General features: G+C 32.4%; 1 protein-coding gene across 5 annotated transcripts in view; it reads right to left on the reverse strand.

Moving 5' to 3' along the window:
• LOC127709412 (uncharacterized) overlaps window positions 1–23,238 on the reverse strand; it is a 55,577-nt gene that overhangs the window by 23,688 nt on the left and 8,651 nt on the right. For 4 of the 5 annotated variants that reach the window (XM_052214946.1, XM_052214945.1, XM_052214947.1 and 1 more), the window contains exons 4-6: window positions 14,596–14,679; window positions 10,195–10,242; window positions 3,793–3,912 (exon numbers count right to left, since the gene is read on the reverse strand). In XM_052214946.1, coding sequence (XP_052070906.1) covers window positions 3,793–3,912; window positions 10,195–10,242; window positions 14,596–14,679 — 252 coding nt within the window. The remainder of the gene's footprint in view (window positions 1–3,792; window positions 3,913–10,194; window positions 10,243–14,595; window positions 14,680–23,238) is intronic. The other variant, XM_052214949.1, reaches the window with a different exon arrangement.

Genomic DNA, 23,238 nt, shown 5'->3' on the forward strand with positions numbered 1-23,238 from the left:
CAACTTTGTTTATCACACTTTCTGTTGTGATGAGCAATTTAAGCCTATTAAACTTTTGCAGATCATATTATAATGAAAAAGTCAACTTTCTTGATCTAGGGAATTTAACAGGTAACAGACTGTTTGGCATTAATGTATAAGATGTTAGATATGTGTTTTTTTATTTATTTTTCATTTTATGTTTTATAACAATGATATAAATTATATGTAGCATGAGTAGCTGGCTGTCTTTTAAAACAAAAACAAAACAATTCTAATAAAACATAGCAAGGTCAATACATCAAACGCTTTCAAGTTTAAAAAAAACAACTTTAAATGAAAAAGGAAAAGAGAAACACAAAAAAACAGCCGAAGTGTCTATTAAGGGTACGTATGTGTATCAACTGAGGCGTATGTTTAGTTGTATAATGGACAATCATAACATTTACGTCTAAATATGTGTAAAGATTTCAAAAGATAGGTTACGAACACACAGTTTCTCTAATTATAATTGTTTTTCTTAACATATTTCAAATGACATTAAAAAGTGTGAAACGAATACACTAGTGACCAAACAAAAATCTTACAGACATCAACCACCGACAGACACTTAATTAAAGGCTCTTGACTTTGGACAGGTACATCAAAAATTTGACGCTGTTAAACATATCCCTGTTTTGAACAATGCATCGTTGGATTTACTATTGCATACTTCCAATACATGTAAACTTACGTTAAGTATATATTGTGAACGTGCTATATCGTTCTACACACATTATTTTGAAATAAGAATGCTTTAAGCAAAATGAAAATAATAACTTATGAATTTGATTATACCAAAGGGCTTTTTCTGGATTTATCCTTCAGAAAAGCTTAATCTTAAACCGGTAAAACGTTAGGAGTTTTATGACTAAAAAGGAAATGTAGTAAACCAAATGATAAAATTCATCGTAGTCTACATTGCATGAGGAATTTTGAACCTTATTTTCTTAGTATTTCATAAAAAAAAATGCATGAACATGACCTATAGTTGGATGAGTAAATTACTCTTCAGTCTATTATATTTTTTCACTGCATAGCAATATGTACAGTTAAAAAGATTCTAACTGGCAACTAATGACACGAGTTTAAACAGTCCATATAAATTTTAGCGGATAAATTTGGATATTTAAGATATTTTTAGCTGCAAATTCTCGGTAAAATTTACAAGGAAGTGTTTAGTCTTTCAGTTACCATTTTAGTTCAGGTTGGTCAAACAAAAATAAAAAACGGTTAATAATAGAATGTCGGCGGTAAATATTGAGATATACTGGCAAATACTGGTCAATTGAAATTTTGATTGAACGATACTATAAAAACTAGTCCCTAGTCCCTACCTGATAAATTACTGGGTAAATGTACAGATATAATCAGGGAACAGAAAGTCACTGAATTACTACATTATATAAGGACAAAAAGTCACAACAAAAGACTATGACGGCTTGTTTTCTCAACAGTAATTAATTTTAATCAATTGTAATATATTGTTTTTTAAAGTTGCTGAACATGTATAAAAAAAGAAGATGTGCTATGATTGTCAATGACACAACTCTCAACAAGAGACCAAATGACACAGAAATTAACATCTTCATGTCACCGTACGGCCCTCAAGAATGAGCAAAGCCCACACCGCATAGTCAGCTATAAAAGGCCGCGAAATGACAAATGTAAAACAATTCAAACGAGAAAACTAACGGCCTAATGTATGTACAAAAAAATGAACGAAAAACAAACATGTAACACAGCAACAAACGACAACCACTGAATTACTAGCTCATAACCTGGGACAGGCACATACAGAATGTGGCGGGGTTAAAATAGTTTAAAGGCGCCAACCCTCCCCTAACCTGGGACAGTGGTGTAACAGCACAACATGAGAACAAACTATAAAAATCAGTTGAAAAAGGCTTAACTCATCAGATAGATATAAATAGAAATACAGAAATAAATCTAACAAATGGATGGGACGGGTACTTATATACATCCCAACAACAAAAAGACACCAAGTACAGATCTGAGAGTACTCGCAGTTACTGACAGCCAGTTCAAAGCCAATAACGACTTATAAAAAAAATCATGCATCTAAAACTAAATTATCACAAAGTGTACATCCAACATCCGATGGATTTAGTGTAGAGACGTCATAAACAGTCAGAGAAAACATGACCTTGAGCAATGACAAGTATATTACAGTTGCAGAAAAGGAAATCTAAAAATAAGTCATTTCTTATTCAAAGAAACTTTTTTCTCACAATTGAATTATGACTTTTTGCCCTACATACATTAACTGCTACAGACATGTTTATCATCAAACGATGAAAGTTTTCAAGTCAATAGACCTTTTTCATTATTAATTAAAGTATTACATAGATAAATGAAGGACAGTGATAATTAGAATAAAATGTTAAAGAAAAAGTGTAAAAAATCAGCCAACAGTTGAATTTTTTGCATTTGTAAGATTTTGTCATCATGACCATGCTGAATGTTTAATAATCGTGAAGCAATCTATATATAGATATAAGAAGATGTGGTATGAGTGCCAATGAGACAACTCTCTATCCAAGTCACAATTTTTCGAAGTAAACCATTATAGGTCAAAGTACGGTCTTCAAAACGAAGCCTTGGCTCACACCTAACAGCAAGCTATAAAGGGCCTAAAAAATGACTAGTGTAAAACCATTCAGACAGGAAAACCAACGGTCTAATCTATATAAAAATCGAGAAACGAGAAACACTTATGAACCACATCAACAAACGACAACTATTGAAGATCAGATTCCTGACTTAGGATAGGTGCAAACACATGCAGCGGGTTTAAACGTTTTAATAGGTACCAACCTTCACCCTTATCTGAAAAAATAGTGTAACATCACAACATAGAAAGACACATTATAAAATATCAATTAAAATGGCTTAACTCAATCAAAAGATATATTAACACAAGTGAACATACACTGAATGAATAAATTTGATCTATGATACAATGTAAATACAAAATCATATATTTTTTTTAAAAGTCTTCAAAAATACTTGCATCACTGTTTTTCTGTGATGTCAACATTTTTAGCAGTTGTTAGAGTAACTAAACTGTTGACACCTGTAAACCATATGTAATGCCCTGTTGATCTATTCACATGACATGTGATTCTATTTACTTGTAAAGGTCAAGCCTTTCCAAGAAAAAAATATCGTGATTAATACATGCTGCAGTAATGGATACACTAATTTGAATAACCCTAGAGTATGTGCTATCATTGCCTCTAAAACATAAAATCTAAATCAGTCATTACTCATTAATATTTGAAAAAAAACATAGCAGTATAATTAATTCTTCATAAACTGGATCATGCAAAATGAAAAAAATTCCACATCAACCCATGTTTTACTACAAATGATAGTTAATTTTGTCAAAAGAATCATGAAACTTTCAATTGACCAGTATTTGCCAGTTTTGATCAATTGAGGAGTATGACCGGGGCGATAAATACTGGAAAATACATGTTCCACTGCATAATACAGAGTGATATTTACTGTAACTTTGATTTTAACAGTATAATTTCCAATGAATTTGTCCATAGTTCTGCGTAATCGACTGATCGTATGCTTGTAGTGTTCACCAAAAATAGACCACCAGTGCACGATGGAACATACTAATTAGTAGCTTGTACGGTATTTTATAATTTTGCCAGAACTTGTTTTTCAACTCACTTAGTAGGCAAAATTCCTATTTCTTCTACTCGCAAACGTTTTAATTTTTTATGTGTTTTGACATACCTGGCAAGCTGTCGAGTGTTTCCTTAGCAGCCGCGGAATGTACATCAAATTTTGCTGTAGATGATTTTAAATCTAAAGTAATAGATGGTTCTAGTTCTGCAGTTCTAGATGGTACTAATGCTGAAAATAAAAATAACGTTTGTTTCAGTTTTTCGTATAAACATTAAATGAGTAAAAATCTTGCACGCACAATAATTTTGCTGTTTTAGTGACAATCATTAAACGCTGATCAGTTCCTTATATATACTGTAGGAAGAACTTATCTTTGTGAAGACGAAAGGAAACATTGGGTAATAAACATATATATATTTCAATTTTCGTAGATCATCTCCGTTTTATCACATGGTATTCCCAATTTGGATTCTTATAATGATTACCTCATTTGGTTGATGTCCGTCACTGAAAATGTCTCTTTAACAAAAGGATATTTTTACGATCTTTAGTAGTTTCATCAATCTGGTCAGGACACAGAATAATATACTTTAGTACTTGCAAAATTTATTTTTTTATTAGTTGTTATTGGCTTTGAACTAGCTGCTAGTAACTGCAAGTACTCAGATATGTACTAATTGTCTTTTTGTTGTGGGGATATATAAGAACCTTGGCGTGTACACACTGTGTTTTGTTACTTGTTTTTGTGCTTTGTATCGATCTGAAGAGTCAAGCCCTTTTCAACTCATTTTTATAGATTGTTCATATGTTGAACTGCTACACCACTGTCCCACGTTAGGGGAGGGTTGGGCACCCGCTAACATGTTTAACCCCGCCATATTCTATGTCTACCTATCTCAATCAAGAGCTTGTAAGTCATAAGTTGTCGTTTGTTGCTGTATATCATATTTGTTTTTTGCTCATTATTTTGAACATAAATCAGGCAGTTGTTTTTTTTGTAAGAATTTTTTCACATTTGTCATTTTTTACTCATTGTGGAAAGCCGTAGGATGTCCTATAGTTGTTCATTTCTGTGTCATTTGGTCTCTTGTGGAGAGTCGTCTCGTTGACAATCATACCACATCTTCTTGTTTTCATATAGATTAGTGAGGTTACGAAAGAAACATATTAAAAGATACGATAAAATAAGTCGAAAAAATACCGACCCTATTAAACAATATAATAGACAACAAAAACACACGTACAACCAAAGCAATAACACATTACAGAAGCAACGAAGGCTCAGATGCAAATACAACGTATCAGTTGTTTGAATTAAATCCTAATCTCATCAGGAAACGTTATATTATCAATTTTTTTTTTCAGTCACATTCGAAAATGGCTATACAATATTCTTAAATGATAATAGAGATCTAAATATGCACAGCATGTTTTTTAACAGTACTATTATCAATTAAGTGTAATTGTCAGAATCTGTCTAACTAAAACTTAAACAATACTTAGCTATAATATTATACTACAGACCTTTTTTCTAAGCTCCAATTGAAATGACTATTTCAACTTCTAATCTACTAGTATTTGCCATACATATAATTATGTAAAGCTTTTGGTTTAATGTTTAGAACGAAGTTACACAAATGGTTGACTGAGGTATAACAATTTGGTCATTTTCTGGTCTTCACCGACAGGCAGTAAAACGCTTACAAAAGTAAGGCGTCGTTTTGCTGTGGGGGATGTATAATTAACAGTTTGATATCGATGTCGTCTCGTGTAGAGAGATTCCCATACTCTCTGCACGTTAAGAACCATTGTAACATCTCTTTGAGGGTCTGTTAGTGGGCCGTTGAAAAGCTACATTCCTAAATCTAACCAAAATATCCTCACTTTACAGTGTCATTACAAATAACCCGCCCTTAATCTCGGTTGGATCCCTATTTCAGGACCTACCTATGGTATCCACTGCTTATTTGTACTCGCACTGAACATGCATGCAATATTTGCCACTTGAAGTTCAGCAAACAACAATCAATCAACCAGAACTTTGTGTTTTTGGTAACTAATATATATTTTTACAGAGCCGTGCTCACTCGGTTTGTTATATAATAAAGTGTCCCTGTCAAACATATTGTCAAATAAAGTGCCACTTTTGTTCCGTTTTCGCTGAATAGCTTTAAATGTTTGGCCATCATACCAATTAACTCATAACTCCAATATGTAAGAATTATACAAAAGATTAAAAACAATTAAATTTTATTATAGCTTAAAATACACATCTTTTTACAAATTTTAGGCTTTTTTATTTTGTTTCTATGGTTTGTAGTGCGTTTTTACAGAATTCCTCGCTGAATACAATATTCAATGATATCTCAAGTTTGTTGACAATGAATTGAAGAGAATTGGTTCAGAGTGAAAACGTTGCTGCGTTATACGATTTATCTTTATCACAAAGCGATCAGCTTTAAACGTTGGATATTCACGTGAATCTAGGATGCGCTTTAAAATAATAAAGTGAATAAAATGAACATGTAAAATTACCAAAAAAGTCCTTTTATTTTTCGTATAAGAAACATCAGAATTAAAGAAGAAGTAATTATCACATAAGCAGCTCTACTGAATAAAAATTAATATAAATGTCGCTTTTAAATTCCGTATTCCGTCAATGCCTTCCATTTCATGTCAATTTTATGAGTACAAGTAAAAAGAGACATGAAGTTTGGGATCAAGACCAGGTTATAAAATATTTTAAGAAAGATCAAAATATCAATCAGTAAACATCCAACATCCAATGAATTTAGTGTAAAGACGTCATTAACAGTCGGAGAAAAACATGACTTTGTGCAATGCCAAGATACAGGTATCGACAGATTGTAGAGCCATGAATGTGCATATGTATATAAACATAAACCTAAGTTGGATTTTAATTTACTGATAATAAAATCAATATTAATACCAATAAAAACAATATTCAAAGATCTAATTATACTTTTGAATTGGTAACCTTTTAGAATAAGTTAATTTAAAGGATCGATAAGTTTACCCGGAACGTTTCTAAAATTCCGGGCTCGGTAAACAATATCGCCGTAAAAAATAGGATGTGATATCCCGTTAAAAATCCGTTTTTTACAGGTACAACCAAACTTTCAAACCAAATCTTTATATCTATGGAAGAATTTAGTTAAGGTTTTGGGCAATTTGTGTAAACGAATTCCTGACTTAATAATTTACCAGTAATACATAGATTACGTTCATTCAAATCCCAAAAACGTCATAACAGACATGGGCATAGCGAACGAGTTGTTATATATAAACACCGTAAGACACCGTTTATATTTGATTTATTCAAAGTAAGTTCCTTATACTTCCAATTCATTCGAACTTTGGTGGATAGTCTCATTGTCAATTATACCTCATCTCATTATTGTTATAAAGGGGGACTTTTTGAATTTCAAGAACGTATTGTAAGGCCCCCAACTTAACAGATGTAATTAAGAGCCTTTCATATACCTGTTTCTTGTTGATATTTTTTCATTTGTTGTTCTGTGTAGCAGACGATCGTATTGAGACCACGAGTTCAGGGCAAACTTGTACCGGGTTTCAAATCAGAAAAAAAAAACACAAATGTTTGTCTCGCTTTAAAGTGTAAATTAATTAATTGATATTGATCCTAAAAATACCGATCGCAATTATTGAACAGAACCAGTACACTGATAATCTTTTATCAATCAATTTCTTAACAAAAAGAAAAAATGCCCATAAAAAGAGGGGGTGAAATACCTTTTTTCATTACAGCAATTCAGATATTTTTTCTTTTAAAACTGTATTTAATCCATGTTGATCATTGGGAGAATTTCTCACATAAGTGTGTTTTTCATATGGTGGCTTATTTCTGACATCGACATAATTTTGGTCGACATAGATTTATCTCGATAAGACATGATATTATCTTGACAAGCCATGATATTATCTCGTTATGTCGACCTTCGTGTTATTTTTATCGTGTCATGTCATGATAAAGTATCGCGACATTCCGTGATACATGCTGCAGAATGCCGACATATTTTTCTCGTTACCGTGACTTTTTCCTCGACCCTGCCTGCTACTGCCATTCACATAAGGTCTTGTCAACAGAGTTATCGCAACCTGCCATGTTCATTATCATGACAAGTCGACATATATCATGAAACATTTGTCTCTATGATGTCATTTTCTTAAATGTTGCAATAGTTATATTTAGATTATATTTTCGGTACTCCTTGTCCAGAACAGACTGTAGCATGTATCACGGAATATCGCGATAATCTATCAAGACAAGTCACGATAAAAATAACATTAAGGTCGACATAACGAGATAATATCATGGCTTGTAAAGATAATATCATGTCTTATCGAGTTAAATCTATGTCGACCAAAATTATGTCGATGTCAGAAATAAGCCACCATATTTTTGAGATATTTTTTTTTTTTGCTTGTTTTAATTTTCATCATATAGTTTCAATATGTCTGTTGAAATTGTTTAAAACTATTATACACATACACATAAATTCAAGATCATAGTATTTGTCATTATCGTAGTTTTACCAAACTTTATTTGAAAAATTTGCATACCAATTAACATGACCAATGCGGGTAGACTTTTAGTAAGATTAGATTATTTTTTTTATGTCGTCAACGTCCCTGATGGAGATATGGGAATCAAGTTGTTCACCCGAAAAATTCACATATTTCGAGGACATCGCCCGATGGAAATATGACTCACGAAGGTGTACACATCTTCGTATCTCCCTAAGCCGAGGGGAATGAATGTTTTATAACACCTTCTATTCTTTTTAACTTCCTGAACATACAATATTTAATTCAATTTACATGCATTTTTTCCTATCCACTTGTTTTTACAGATATTGATAAAATGTACCGAAGTTAATTCGTTAGTCTTATTTGTTTCTGTTTTGAATTTGAAAATTACTATACTATCTCTATGTTAAAATAAAGGCAACAGTAGTATACCGCTGTTCAAAAGAAAACTAAAACCGAGGTAAACACGTCAACTACTAGAGGAAAACAACGGAACAACTGAAACACAGAACTGCGTGAAAAACAAACGCCAACATACGTAGAAACGGACTATATGATAACAATTGCATATTTCTGACTTGGTACAGGACATTGTAAGAAAAAATGGTGGATTGAACCTGGTTTTGCGGCTAGCCAAACTTCCCGCTTATATTGCAATATTAAAAAATATCGCTAAAATGACAACACTACGTGACAAGAATACAGTACTAACCTCGTTGGTAATAACATAAAAAAAGAAAAAGAACATCTCCCATCTTTATACTGGATATCTAAACTTTACAAAATCCTTATGAAGAACGATATATTGCCGCGGAGTCAAGATGTTCTACTTAACATCTTTCGGGAATTTTTACCACCATTCTTTCTAAGTAAAATATGTACTTCAGAAATATTTTAATAAGGCATATTCAACCATGAATGTCAATCAGAAGAGGATTCTAAAAAAGACCCAAGCCAAAATGTTCAATCACATTTCTTACAATATTGACAAACTTACTTTGTGAAGAACAACACTTATTCCAACAACAATTACACCAATGATATTGGTGTCTCGACACACTAGTGACATGTTTTCATGTGTCCTATTCTCTCTTCTGACATTTTAACTAAGTGTTGATTCGCATGATCGATGACGCTTGCATTGTAGGAGATGATTACCCCGTCGACGCACCTGGGTAACGCCTTATTTTTTAGTAAAAGCGTTTCACTCATTTTTGTTAATTTCATATGTCTCTTTTTAATCGATCTACGAGATTTGCACATCAGTTAACTATTATCTCCTTTAATTGCTATTTCTGTGAAGTCAAGGTGTCATAAATGTTTGGAAACATGTCCATCTGTTTACTTTAAGTTTTAGACATACTAAACGCATGTAACATCTTTTTTACCTTTCAAATACACATATCAAATATAGGTTATCACATCATTTGAACAGTGCACAAATCGAGTTGATATGCTGTGTATTGCTATCTGAAATATGCCTCAAAGTTCCATAACCTATATAACCTATATCAGAATGTTAAAATCCATTAAATCTATCTCAAATTTTCATTCCTTAACATGTTTAATAAAATACTATTCAGTATTGTTTGACTGTCATATCGACATAAGATAACGTTATATTGCTGTATCAATATTTGAGTGTTTTCCTCTATTTGTCCTTTTCAACTGGTTTAAACGTTGCTTGTACATATATTTAGATTGTACAGTTCTTTTATTTTCTTGTTACTTGCAATATTCTATATTATTTATTTAAGATAAGAAGATGGGGTATGGTTGAAAAAGGACAACTCTCTAACAGAGTACAAATGAAGCGGATTTAAGCAACTATAATATGTTATATTCTGGCCCCCACAATGAGCAAACACCATGATATGGTATATGTATGTTTGATGTCATTTTTTAATAGATATCAATAAATTAAATGAATGTACTTACATTTATGTGAGTTTGGAGACTTTTTCTGTTTTTTCTGGCATTTTGTCCCTATAAAGAAATGAGCATATTTTGTTAAAATGTATCACATCTGCTACATATGTATATCGTAAATTTGGTTAAAAATTTGTGCAATTATATTTACTATATATATAAGATCATAAAAAAAGTATTTGAATTAATTTATTTCGTCTTTTCAAAACCTTTGCATTAAATCCGATTTGTATGTGTTTTTTTTTATGAAAAATAGATGTGTTGAAACTTCACATGTTTAAAGTTGAAGTGGATAAAACAAAAATGTTAGACTTTAAGGAGCATGAATTTCTCACCCGAATTTCTTTGATTTTTTAAATGTTTATATGAGTAAAACTGCGGATTTCTAAATATAAATTTTGTAAAGTTTTATTTCGCTTTGTTGTAGGGTCAGAGTAGAAGACATTAAAAATTATCAAATCAGATCCAATTCCTATCAATGCAAGTCATGTTTTAGCCCAATCCGAATGAGAATCGCTTAGAGAAGACTATTACACTATTCCTTTCAACTTTGATTACAATTCAAAAGTAATGATGAAATTGTGATTTCCCATTGGCCGTTAATAAAAATATGTATCACAAACGCAGCAATTTATTAACGCGATCAATATTCAAAACCGATCGTTTGTTTACGTCTCATAATCCTCAATCCTGTAAAATTTTGAAATATTTCGCCCGTAATTTTGAGAAATAAAAAGAATAGACTAGACAGAATCAAAATTGCCTTTCTGTTTTATGTTATGTGAACTGATCGTAAACAAGCAAGTATCATTAGAAGGAACAATCCATTTGTTTGTCCATCTAAGTTTGATTTAAATTGGTCAAGTGGTTGGAGCAGGAAGGTGGAACTTTGATTTCCAATGCCTATTCAATGGAAAATATTTGCAATTATTTCAGCCCTGTTTTCCGCCCGATCAACATTAAATGGAATTGGTTTGTAAAGGGTCTTGTAACCCTTATTCCTGTAAAGTTTAAAGTCATTTTACTACGTTACCATATAAGCGTAATGCTTCCATGACTTGCATGATAATACTATGTATGACACAACGTCTTATGTCCAGTATGTCAATAAAAAAAAATTCATAGATGATTTGGGCATAGTAATTTTTTCCCACATTCTCGTGTAACTTTTGAATATTTAGATAACTCAAATCGTTTGAAATTTTTACTAGTCATTGCCATGAAATTTAATTGCCTTAATCAAATTTGATCATGAAAATCGAGTAATGTTAGTTAGCTACTTGCTTCCTTTCTTCTATATGTTTGAATTGTTTTACATTTTTTTTTTCATTTCGGGGCCTTTTATAGCTGACTATGCGGTATGGGTTTTGCCAATTGTTGAAAGCCGTACGGCGACCTATTGTTGTTAACTTCTATGTCATTTGGTCTCTTAAGGAGAGTTGTCTCAATGGCAATCATACTATATACATCCTCTGATTTTCATAGCATGTTTAATCTGTTGTATTTACAATCTCAGAAGAAAAATACTTGGTCTAAGTAAAACAATTCCAGCAAAATAAGAGTTGTATAATCAAGTATATTTTGTACAATGTCTTCTGTTCCTTGTTTAAATGATACACCACGACTCTGCACAAAATGCAATTCAAACAAATGACAAAAATTACGAATTTGTGTTACGAACAACTTAAAATAATTTTCGGCTTTGATGCGAGATGTATAGCTTAAGAAAGATGTTATGACCTTCATTTTGATTATATGTTTCATTTGGTTACTACCTCATTGACATCTGTCTTGCTATCTTTCTTCCCAAATGTTTAAGTTTAATGTAAGTTGCATTTAGAATAAAATTTCCTTAAAAACGAATGCATGGTGTACATCTTATTGAGATCTTCCGAAATATCTGCAACGGTCTTATCATGATAACATTGTGTTTATCATCGTATGATAGATGTTGCTTAAATGCTGTTCTTTTCATTTTCATTAGCAAGTTACGACACCCTTTTATATTGGTAATATTAATATGGTTAAGAAATTTTAAACATACCAAGAAATGAATTTATACATCTAGCTTCATTTATGCAGAAATATTGTATATTTATGTTTTCAAAGACATCATCATGATATTTGTTATGGAATTTCAGTGTCACAGATAATCACGAATATTGTTATTAAAGTCCGAAAATGTCTGGGTTTGTTTTTTTTTGTCATGGAGCTTTCTGTTTTTAAACGATTGATTATTATTTATATTGTATTTTCTGCCTCTATAAAGGCTAACTGCAGACAACTCAACGCCTTTGTACTAAAGGCAATGGATTTTCTGGTGTTCATACGCACAACGGTGTGGAATGGTAACGGACTTTTGGGTTTTTATTCTGCGTTTCAATACGAAACGTGTTTAGCAACGGACTTTTGTGATACAAAAATGAATCCCGTGTCACATAAGGGATACAAAAAAATAAAAAAGAAGTTGTTAGACTCGTTGAAACTATGTTCACGGAATATCCCAATATAAAGTATCTTTGTTTATTTTTTTCTTTTTATCAAATGTCTTCAATATACTCCAAAAAGGCACAAACGCAAGGACAGACTTAATCAGTCAGAGGAACCCATGTTTTTCAAGAGACTTTTATTATCGATTGACTAGTTTTTCTATGATCCTACCGCAATTCAGAGCTGACATAGCCACCAACAGAATGGTTTTATCTAAAATCATTTGCATCGGACTTTTCGTGTTTAGAGCAGGTGGCTTAATTGTTTGGCACGGGAATAATTGTGTTTGTTTCATAAAGTATTACATGTGCAGTTATTATAAACATAACAACTTATTTCTGATGATTAAAGATGACTAAAAACACAAAACAAATTTAGATTTAGTGTTAAAATATAATTATCTTGAAAAGATTCATGGTCGAGATACAAATCTAACAAACTATATGAATTTGAAATATTAGTAAATGTATAAGCAATGTGTAACTGTTGTTTTGTTTTAGTGTGGATATAGACTGCCCTAGATCCTATAGCTGTTGTAGACTGGAAATCTAAAGACAACATACTCAGATGTGCAAAATAAGAACAATTTGAAAATTCATTCCATGATCCCTTGTCGCGTGACAAAACATCGGTGCGTATAAACACATCCTGATTGTGTGGATCTAGACACTTTGGTCTCCTTCAGATCAACAGTAAAACTCTTGCTTAAGTTGGGTGTTCGTTTGGATAGGCCGGACGTATAAGTACGCAGCCACGTCCTGTCAGAATTAGGACATTAAATTCGATGTCTTGTATGGTGCGTACCATATAAAAATAAGGAGATGTGGTATAATACCTAATTAGACAACAGAGTTCAAATGAAATGGATGTAAGCAATTATAGCCAACCGTACGGCTTCCAACAATAAGAAAGACACATACTGTATAGTCGGCTATAAAAGGCTGGTGCCGAATACACTGATACATGTAACTCGTTATCATAAAAATTGTAGAAAAATGATATTAAACCGCAAAATAGTATAGATAAAATTAGTTCAGGGGGAGTGAAAGTTTCTTTACTTGAACATTCGTCTAGAAAGAAATATTATAACATACTTAAGATCTTCAAATATTTACTTAATGATAGGGATAGGATTCACCCAACAAAGTCCGTATTTTAAGTCAAGGTGTTTGATTTATGAATTGATTTAAAAAGAATGAACCTGCTCAAGCAAATCTGTATATTAATTCATAAACAAAACAAAAACAAAAAACGCTCTTTAATTCTGTGAGATAAAACATGTATGGACAACTATATAATGGAAACCTTTATTAAGAAGAATTGGGATACACCTACCCTCACTTTTTATTAAATAACCCGTCATAAAAGTTTATAGGTGTTTTAGTCAATTAAGTCAATATTGTTCGATATTTACGTCTATGCATTTTACTTTTATCTGCAGTAAATTAAATTTCTCTAAACGGGAGGTATTAAATTTACATTTGATATTTTTTTCGAAATGCATATGCAGTTCCGGGGTCCACTTTTTCTAGTTGCTTATGAAATTTCTACAAAATCTAAGAGATCGTTCATTTACAAACCTGCTACTTTAATTTAATTCTATAGAATTTTTTTTATACTGAGCATATGAATTATATGCCCATTTAATTTTTTTTTTCTTTGTCAGCTAATTTGTGATATTTTGCAATCTTGTATCAATTTGTTTCTGCTGCATTCTTTTTCGGCAAATGCGGGAATTTTTTTCATCTAGAGAGAGTATCTGAACATTTTTCAGAATCTTAACCAGTTATCCAGGACATGTACCTAGTTATCTGTGTTGCTGAAATGGCGAAGAAATAGTACAGTGAAACAAGTTACATAATTTCAGTTATTAAAGTGAACGGACAATTTAAGAGGACAACATAAAAAATAAATTCTTACTTTTATAAATGAGGCAAACTGTTGCTAATACCGCAACAACAAATGTGATTGGAACTATACCACTTATCGATGTGCCACCGTTATCTGAAACAGAACGAAAGCTTGTAATATACTTGTTACTAGTATTCAAACCGTAAAATATTTAGAAATCCACTTTACTAGCAAATAAGATTAAAATATACCACCAATTAGGACGTTTTTGGTCAATGCCATGATGTGTTAATAAAACATTCTATTTGTTATCATTAGCTCACCTGGCCCGAAGGGCCAAGTGAGCTTTTCTCATCACTTGGCGTCCGTCGTCCGTCGTCGTCGTCGTCGTTAACTTTTTACATTTTGAACTTCTCATAGAGAACCACTGAATGGAATAAAACCAAGCATGGCATGAATGTTCCTTATGAGGTGCTAACCAAGTGTTGTTACTTTGAAGCCGATCCATCATCCAAGATGGCCGCAAGCGGGGGACTTAGTTTAACATAGGACCCTATGGGAAATACACACAAATGTCTTCTTTTAGAGAACCACTGAATAGAATGAAACCAAACATGGCATGAATGTTCCTTATGAGGTGCTGACCAAGTGTTGTTACTTTGAAGCCGATCCATCATCCAAGATGGCGGCTTTGGGGGGGGGGACTTAGTTTAACATGGTACCCTATTGGAAATACAAACAAATGTATTCTTTTAGGGAACTACTGAATGGAATGAAACCAAACATTGCATGAATATTCCTTATGAGGTGCTGACCAAGTGTTGTTACTTTTAAACCGATCCATATTCCAAGATGGCCGCCAGTAGGGGACTTGGTTTAACATAGGATCCGATTGACAATACATACAAATGTCTTCTTTTAGAGCACTACTGAATGGATTGAAACCAATTATGGCATGAATGTTCCTTATGAGGTGCTGACTAAGTGTTGTTACTTTGAAGCTTATCATTCATCCATGATGGCCGCAACCGGGGGGACTTTCTTTAACATAAGACCTTAAGGGAAACACAAACAAATGCTTCTTCTAGAGGTGCACTGAATGGAATGAAACCAAACATGGCATAAATGTTTCTTATGAGGTGTTGATGAAGTGTTGCTACTTTGTTGCAGATTTACTGTTCAAGATGGCCACCAGGATTTTTTTTATTAAATTATAGGGCCAATATTAAACCAAATTTGGCCTCACGCATTATTAGGTATCTGTTATGATTTTAGTCTATTTTTACATGATTTCAAAAACCAAAGTAGAATCAGGTGAGCGACACAGGCTCTTGAGAGCCTCTAGTTTTTGTTGTTACATTCAATAATAAACAGCTGCGCCATGAGCGCATGATACGCCCGTCGTCTTATGTGGGAATTTTTATGCAATAAGCATAAATAGTTTCTGACATATGGCGTGACATGCGAAAACCCCCTTTTTTTTTACAAAAAACTCAATATCTCTAAAATAAAATTTTGAATCAAAACCAAAAAGTATACAGATCTTCAAATTAATATAACTAAGAAGTGTGTAAAATTTTAAGCAATAATCATAAATCGTTTTTGAGATACGGCGCGACATGTGAAAACCCCCCCCTTTAAAAAAAAAAAATCAATATCTCAAAAATAAAATTTTGAATCAAAACCAAAAAGTATACAGATCTTTAGATTAATATAACTAAGAAGTGTGTAAAATTTTAAGCAATAATCATAAATCGTTTTAGAGATACGGCGCGACATGTGAAAAACCCCTCCCCCTTTTTTTTTACAAAATACTCAATAACTCAAAAATAAAATTTTGAATCATCACCAAAAAGTATACAGATCTTAAGGTTAATATAACTAAGAAGTGTGTAAAGTTTTAAGCAATAATCATAAACTGTTTTTGAGATACGGCGCGACATGTGAAAAACCCCTCCCCCTTTTTTAACAAAATACTCAATATCTCTAAAATAAAATTTTGAATCATCACCAAAAAGTATACAGATCTTAAGATTAATATAACTAAGAAGTGTGTAAAGTTTTAAGCAATAATCATAAATTGTTTTTGAGATACGGCGCGACATGTGAAAAAAAAAACACACACCTGTTTTAGATACTAAGTCCTGTAACTCAAAAAGTTTTAATCTTATTTTCACGAAAAAGTATACAGATCGTTTGACCATCATAAGAAACAACTATGTTAAGTTTCATGAAATTTGGATAAGTCATTCTCAAGTTACGGTGCGAAATGTTTACGCCGGACAGACAGACGGACAGACAGACGGGCGGACGCCGGACATTTGTATAACATAATACGTCCCGTCAAAAATTTGACGGGCGTATAAAAACAATCTTTTCTATGCATTGATATTCCTAAATGATTTATATTGATGTCTTTATGACTTCTATCAATTTATGATTTATATAGTTGAACTCAAATTTTAATTGCAATCCTTTCAAGAAAAATTGTTTTAATGCACTGTCACATGTTTTAATGCTGTAACATATTTTGTGCATTTGGCTTCCGAAACTTTTGGTTAAGATCGTACATGTATCTGTAAATGTGTTTCTTGTTTTTAGAAAACCTGTAAAATACATTTTTCCATAATTACATATATCATATTCTAACATATTTCGTGTATTTTTGTTTGCCATTCCTTCAGTCTTTGTTCAATGCGGTTTATGATCAGAAAAACTGCCAAATGTCTTAATCAAAATTTAACGCCACAATGATGTCTTGTTTAGAATGCAAGAACAGAGTGGTATCATCTGCTAGTTAGCATATTTTTAGTGCAGTAATATTTATTTCTATGCCTTTCATATTTTATTTTATTTTATTTTGATTGCCACCATTTCTACAACAAGAACAAAGAGTAAGGAAGATAACGGACAGCCTTGCTTTGGAACGACTATAAACCCAGCCATTATTAGTTATACATCATCCTTTAATGTCTTGATATATTTGTTGATATAAAAATAAGAAGATGTGGTATGATTGCTAATGAGAAATATCTCCATCAGAGATCAAATGACGTAGACTTAACAACTATAGGTCAAGAATGAGCAAAACCCATATCGCATAGTAAGCTATAAGAGGCTCCAAAATGACAAATGCAAAACAGATCAAACGGGAAAACTAACGTCCTGATTTATATACAAAACAATAAACGAAAAACAAATACGATACACAGCAACAAATGACAACCACTAAAATTACAGGGTCCTGACTTGGGACAGGCACATACAGAATATTGTGGGGTTAAACATGTTTGCTGGCGCTAAACCCTCCCCTAACCTGGAACAGGGGCGTAACAGAGAGTACTCGCAATTTCCTCCTTTTTCACCATCATACCATATAAAAATTAAAAAACCCGTCATAAAGAAAATCAGAACTATCGAGTTTTTGACTTTTTAAAATTTGGTATTCCTCGTGCAGGTGGGTCCTGATGTGCGTGTCTTACACAACTGATTTTTACAGTGTTGTTTCCGTCTTGTTTACCCTTGCATGTATATTTACCTTAGTCTTTATCGAGAAATTGTATACCATATACGGGGTGTACTATCAACGACAAACACTTTTTTTGTTTAACTCATCGTTTACACAGTTTCGGCTGTTGGTTCCAAACTATTTTCACATTAACCTATTATGTCTATTTGTATTGTTCACCCATTTTTGTCAATGTAACGGAATATAAACAACTGGCATACAAGTTTAACCCACCATATCTCGGAATGTCAGTTGTTTTTCACTTGTTCCGTTGATTGATAGTTTTGATAAAGTCAGTTGTATCAACTTCCACTTTTTTTTAACTTTGCCTCGGAGTTTTTCAATGACGTATCTAATACTAAAATATCAATAAGTACACATCTAACTTTCAATGGCTTTAGTGTAAAGACGTCATTAACAGTCAGAGAAAAAACATGACATTGTATAACATGTGTAATGCAAAACTAATGGTATCGACAGATTATAGGATCGTGAATGTACATATGTGTATAAAAAATAATATTTAGTTCGGTTTTAATTTACTAATCACAAAATCACTATTTATACCGATAAACTCAATATTCAAAGATTGTATTACAGTGTTGAATTGTAACCTTTAAGAATAAGTTTATTTAAAGGATCGATTAGTTCACTCCGATTGTATCTAAATTTACTGGCCCTGTAAACAACATCAGTGTAAAAGTTAAGATGAGCACTTCCGTTTGCAATTAGTTTTTTTACAGTATCAACAAACTTCGAAATCAAATCTTTGTATCTTTGGAAGAAATGATTTAGTAAAGGTTTAAAGTAATGTGTGGTAACGAAGTTCTCGAATTTATAAATTACCAGTAATACATACATTACGTTCATTGGGAACACTAGGGTACGAAAATCGTCCCATTTGTCGTAAATGTTTGTGCAGAGCTTCCCGTATAAAACTGAAATATATAAATCTAGGGAAGGACAGTTTTTTGCGGTTTATATTAGATTAATTTCAAGTAAGTACCGTTGGGTAAAATTATCGATCAATTGAATTAAGACGGTCCTTTATTGCGTTTTGCCATAAATATAACAGTATACTAACAAGTATGTTATTAAAGGGGCGCAACTGGTTCCCATAAAAATACATACAATCTGTTAATACATTTATTGGCGAACTGTACATTAGTGTTGTCGACGACAAAATTTCCTGCTTTAATCATTTCATCACACGTCCAGTAAGTGTATGTAGCATATTAACCTTTCTCATAAGAAAAAAGGCTTTATATTAGTCGCAGCAAATAAATTTGCAATCTGATTTGTTTAATTAAATAGGAAAAGTTTTGAATCCATTTTAGAAAAACTGTCTATGAAACCCATGTTTTTAGTGTTAAAAACATGGAACCACTCAAGAGAATCAAAAGCTTTGTTAAAGTCTAAACTTTAAATTTTCATTGTAGTCAATAGTATCTTGTATCTGTATAATATTGAAACCAATGTACCTATTATTTTCCTTTTTGATCAGTGTAAGTTTTCAGTTGTCTATCTTTCAAGGCATTAGCCAGAAGTTTAACATAATAATTTTAAAGTGTTATAGAACGATAGTTTTCAAGTGACAAATTATAAATCAAGGAAATAACACACATGGGTATGTGATTGACAATGTTCTGTCGTATAACAATAATAAAAAGTAGACACTATTAAAGTTTTTTAATTCCTTCCAAAAATTTCTCTAACTGTCTACATTAACACATCTAATCATGACACACGGTTCAGTTTCATTTTAAAGAAAGCGATTGTACATTCATTAAAGTTATTTGTCCTTCACAAGTCTTACTTTCACTATCACTTATTGTTTTATATCTATTGATATCATATAAATATTTTTGTGTTTCTTTTGAAGTGCAAAAATCTTCAGGATATTTTACTTTTAAATTTAACATTTAATCTCTATTTATATCTTTTTTTACAATATAATTGTGTTACAGGCTTTTTTATTTGCTTTGCCTAGATTTCTCAAGATGCTAGAAATAAGCTGATTTTTTTCAACCTCTTTCACCTACTTTGCTCTTGCTCTATCTTTGTTACCCTTTTTTAAGAGAAAAGTTTATCCTTTTCTGTATTTGTTATTGTCTGTAGCAATGTTGTATAAAAGAAAACCGACAGATACCATTGGGATATTCAAACTCATAAGTAAGAAATAAACTGACAACGCCAATGCTGAAAAAGAAAAAGACCAAGAAACAAACATCAGGACACAAAACACAACATAGAAAAACTGAGCAACTCGGACCCCATCAAAACTGGGAGTGTCTAAGTTATCGCTCTTCATCGTGTCAGGTAGGATAATAAGTCTTGTAAGTCTTTTTTAATATGGCTCTACTTTTATCACTTTTTTGTTTAGCTTTAAATTTGCAATAATTAATGGAAAGACTAACTTAAGAACTTGGAATTCACAGCAAAATTCTTCTAATTTATTCATAATAGAGGACATTTTTTAGAAAATCAAAAAAAATTTTCGCTCTTGTTAAGTATAAACAAAAAAATGACGTTGAAAATTTCCCATCTATTACTGGATAACTGAACTTCAAAAAAAGACAGATAAGCGGGTCGTCAAGATGTTCGACTTATCAATCATCTTTTTAAAGTTCTTACTACAATTCTTTCTGCAGTAATGGGGATTCTCACATATTCTAAAGATCTGCTTTGAAATCTTCAATCACAATTCTAACAATTTTGTAGTAGTATCAAAACTTACATGTTTCACGCGTTTCTGTTCTATCCATCATTTTCAATTGAAAGATCGACTACATCGTCTGATAAAACAGAGATTGTTGTTCAAAAATGAGAATCGTAGATAAAGATTCCTTGTTTTATGTCCTCAAAAAAATTTATTCTGTGAAGAACCACACTGATCCCAACAACAAATACCCCGAATATGATATCATTCAAAGGGTGGACATTTATTGCATGAGTTTGGTGGATTAATATATCTTCCAATGGGACCTAATTGTGCATCCCAACTTGCCGACTTGTTTTGTGCTCAATTAGCTAAATTCATAGAAAATCTTCTCAAAGACATTATGAAAACGAATCTGTCACTCAATAACCCATGCTAGCATCTCATATATCTCATGGAACGTTACAATAGATACTACCGAAACTAGGAGGCTTCTTGATATCATTTCTTTTTCGTTTTGAATTATTCAATGCTATTGACACCGATGAACTATTTCAAAGTAGAATAAATGACAAACAGGATGATTTCCAATTACGTAGTAGAAAGAAACCTTCTGCCCCGTCATATGGCGTTTACATATTTTACCTCGTGCATGTTAACACTTTACGGATTTTTAGGGGTGTACACCTAACACAAAAACTGGAAGAACAGAATTATGAGGGAGAACGACTGAAATCGACATAACATGACTTTTACAGTAACCATCACCAATTGATTGACCGATACAAAGTGCCTCAGTATCAACTTATTGTCGCAATGTTTGCCGCGGTCTTAAATCTTTAGATACCAGTATAGTGAACTGATTTGTAATTTTACCAAATGTGTCCTTTTTGAAATTTTGGCTGAGTGTGGAGTTGCCTGACGGATGATGCATACATAGCATGGGACGCCTACCCTCTGTATGCACCCTGTATTGCTCTTTTTGAGTTTCATGCAATTCCCTTATTCTTTGTTTATATCTTGATTTGTATTGGTCCTAATCGATTTATGAGATTTGAACCTTGGTAAACTGGTGTTGCTTGAATATACCAAATATTTTGAATTAGGACTTTCCTGATTCCCTCTTATACCGTTAACCCGAAGACTAAAAGACAAATATGTGAAGGAACTACATTTTCAGGTTACCGTTTGACCTTCACCAATGTGCAAAACCTTACCTGACAGTAAGCTATAAAATGCCAAAGGATAGCATATTCTGAAACAGTTCAAAGAAAAAAAAACAATGACCCGATTTGAGCTTTAATATCAAAGAAAAACAGCAGACATCAATCATCGACAACCTTTTGACGTTACATGTATGCTCATGGCTTAGGACAGACCCGTTAACAATGATCATTAAAAACATCAACTGTATTTGTCTTGAATTGTTGGTGTATATTATGGTTATATTAATATGCTTGGTTATTGCCTTGTTGATTAAACACATATGTGTGTATTGGAACTTCACAATTGCATAGTGTATCTATCATAGTTAATTTAATTGATTGATCATGTTGATTGTTGGTTGAATGGTGGCGGTCAGTTTTTATTGGAAGAGGATGCTGGGGTGCCAGGAGAGAAACGCCGACCGTCGACAGAAAAACTGGCAATTCTAGTCAATAAAGATATGAAAAGAACACACCTGCCACCTGCGGGGTTCGAGTTCACAACTTTAGTGTTGACAGGTTAGTAAATGAACAAATTAGACCTTTCGACCACAGAAGCTCTTAGTTAATTAAAGGCAACATTAGCTGACTGTTGTTTAATTCTCTCCGTATGAGGATACTAATCAAGGTAAAATACAAGAACTCCAAAAGTAGCGAAACAAGATGCAAATCAACACTCAGATAGCATGTCACAATCGGGAATAGGATACAATCCATTAATTTACAGATCAGATAACAAGTCTGGTATCCAAAGATCTAACACCACAAAATGATTACGCAAGAGAGTTGAGACACAGACCCGTCGTATCCGTCATGTAATTTGTGATAGCGACCATAACACTTTAATGTCCTGCCAATTTCAGTCGTTTTCCTTCAATAAAATTGTTTAACGACAAACGATTTGTCGCCAAGCTGATTAAGTACTTGATTGTTGTCCATTGGAAATAAATCTGTAACACAGTTAAAGTTGTTGTTATCTATAAGTTTTCATTGTATGAAGAATGTTAATATTTTCCGAGAGCATCTACCGAAAAAAATATGACTTTTCGACGATGAACAAATCTTCTTCATATCTCCCTAATCCAAGAGAAGTGAATCTTTTATTCCATTCCGTATATACGTTTTTACTTCATGAATTTTAATTTACAATCAATTTTTCAAAACTGCTTTTATTTTTAACTATATACAACATAAGCAGTACTGATCAAAAGTAAATGTATTACGTGACAAGCTTTTTTTCTGTTTTATATTATGTCTTGGTAAATTTTGAACACAATAATAATAATAACATCTCTATTCAAAAATGTTAAAAAGTCATTTACAGCAGTAACGTCACACGA

This window comes from Mytilus californianus, unplaced genomic scaffold, assembly GCF_021869535.1.
Source record: "Mytilus californianus isolate M0D057914Y unplaced genomic scaffold, xbMytCali1.0.p SCAF_7, whole genome shotgun sequence".
In the NCBI taxonomy this organism is placed as follows: domain Eukaryota; kingdom Metazoa; phylum Mollusca; class Bivalvia; order Mytilida; family Mytilidae; genus Mytilus; species Mytilus californianus.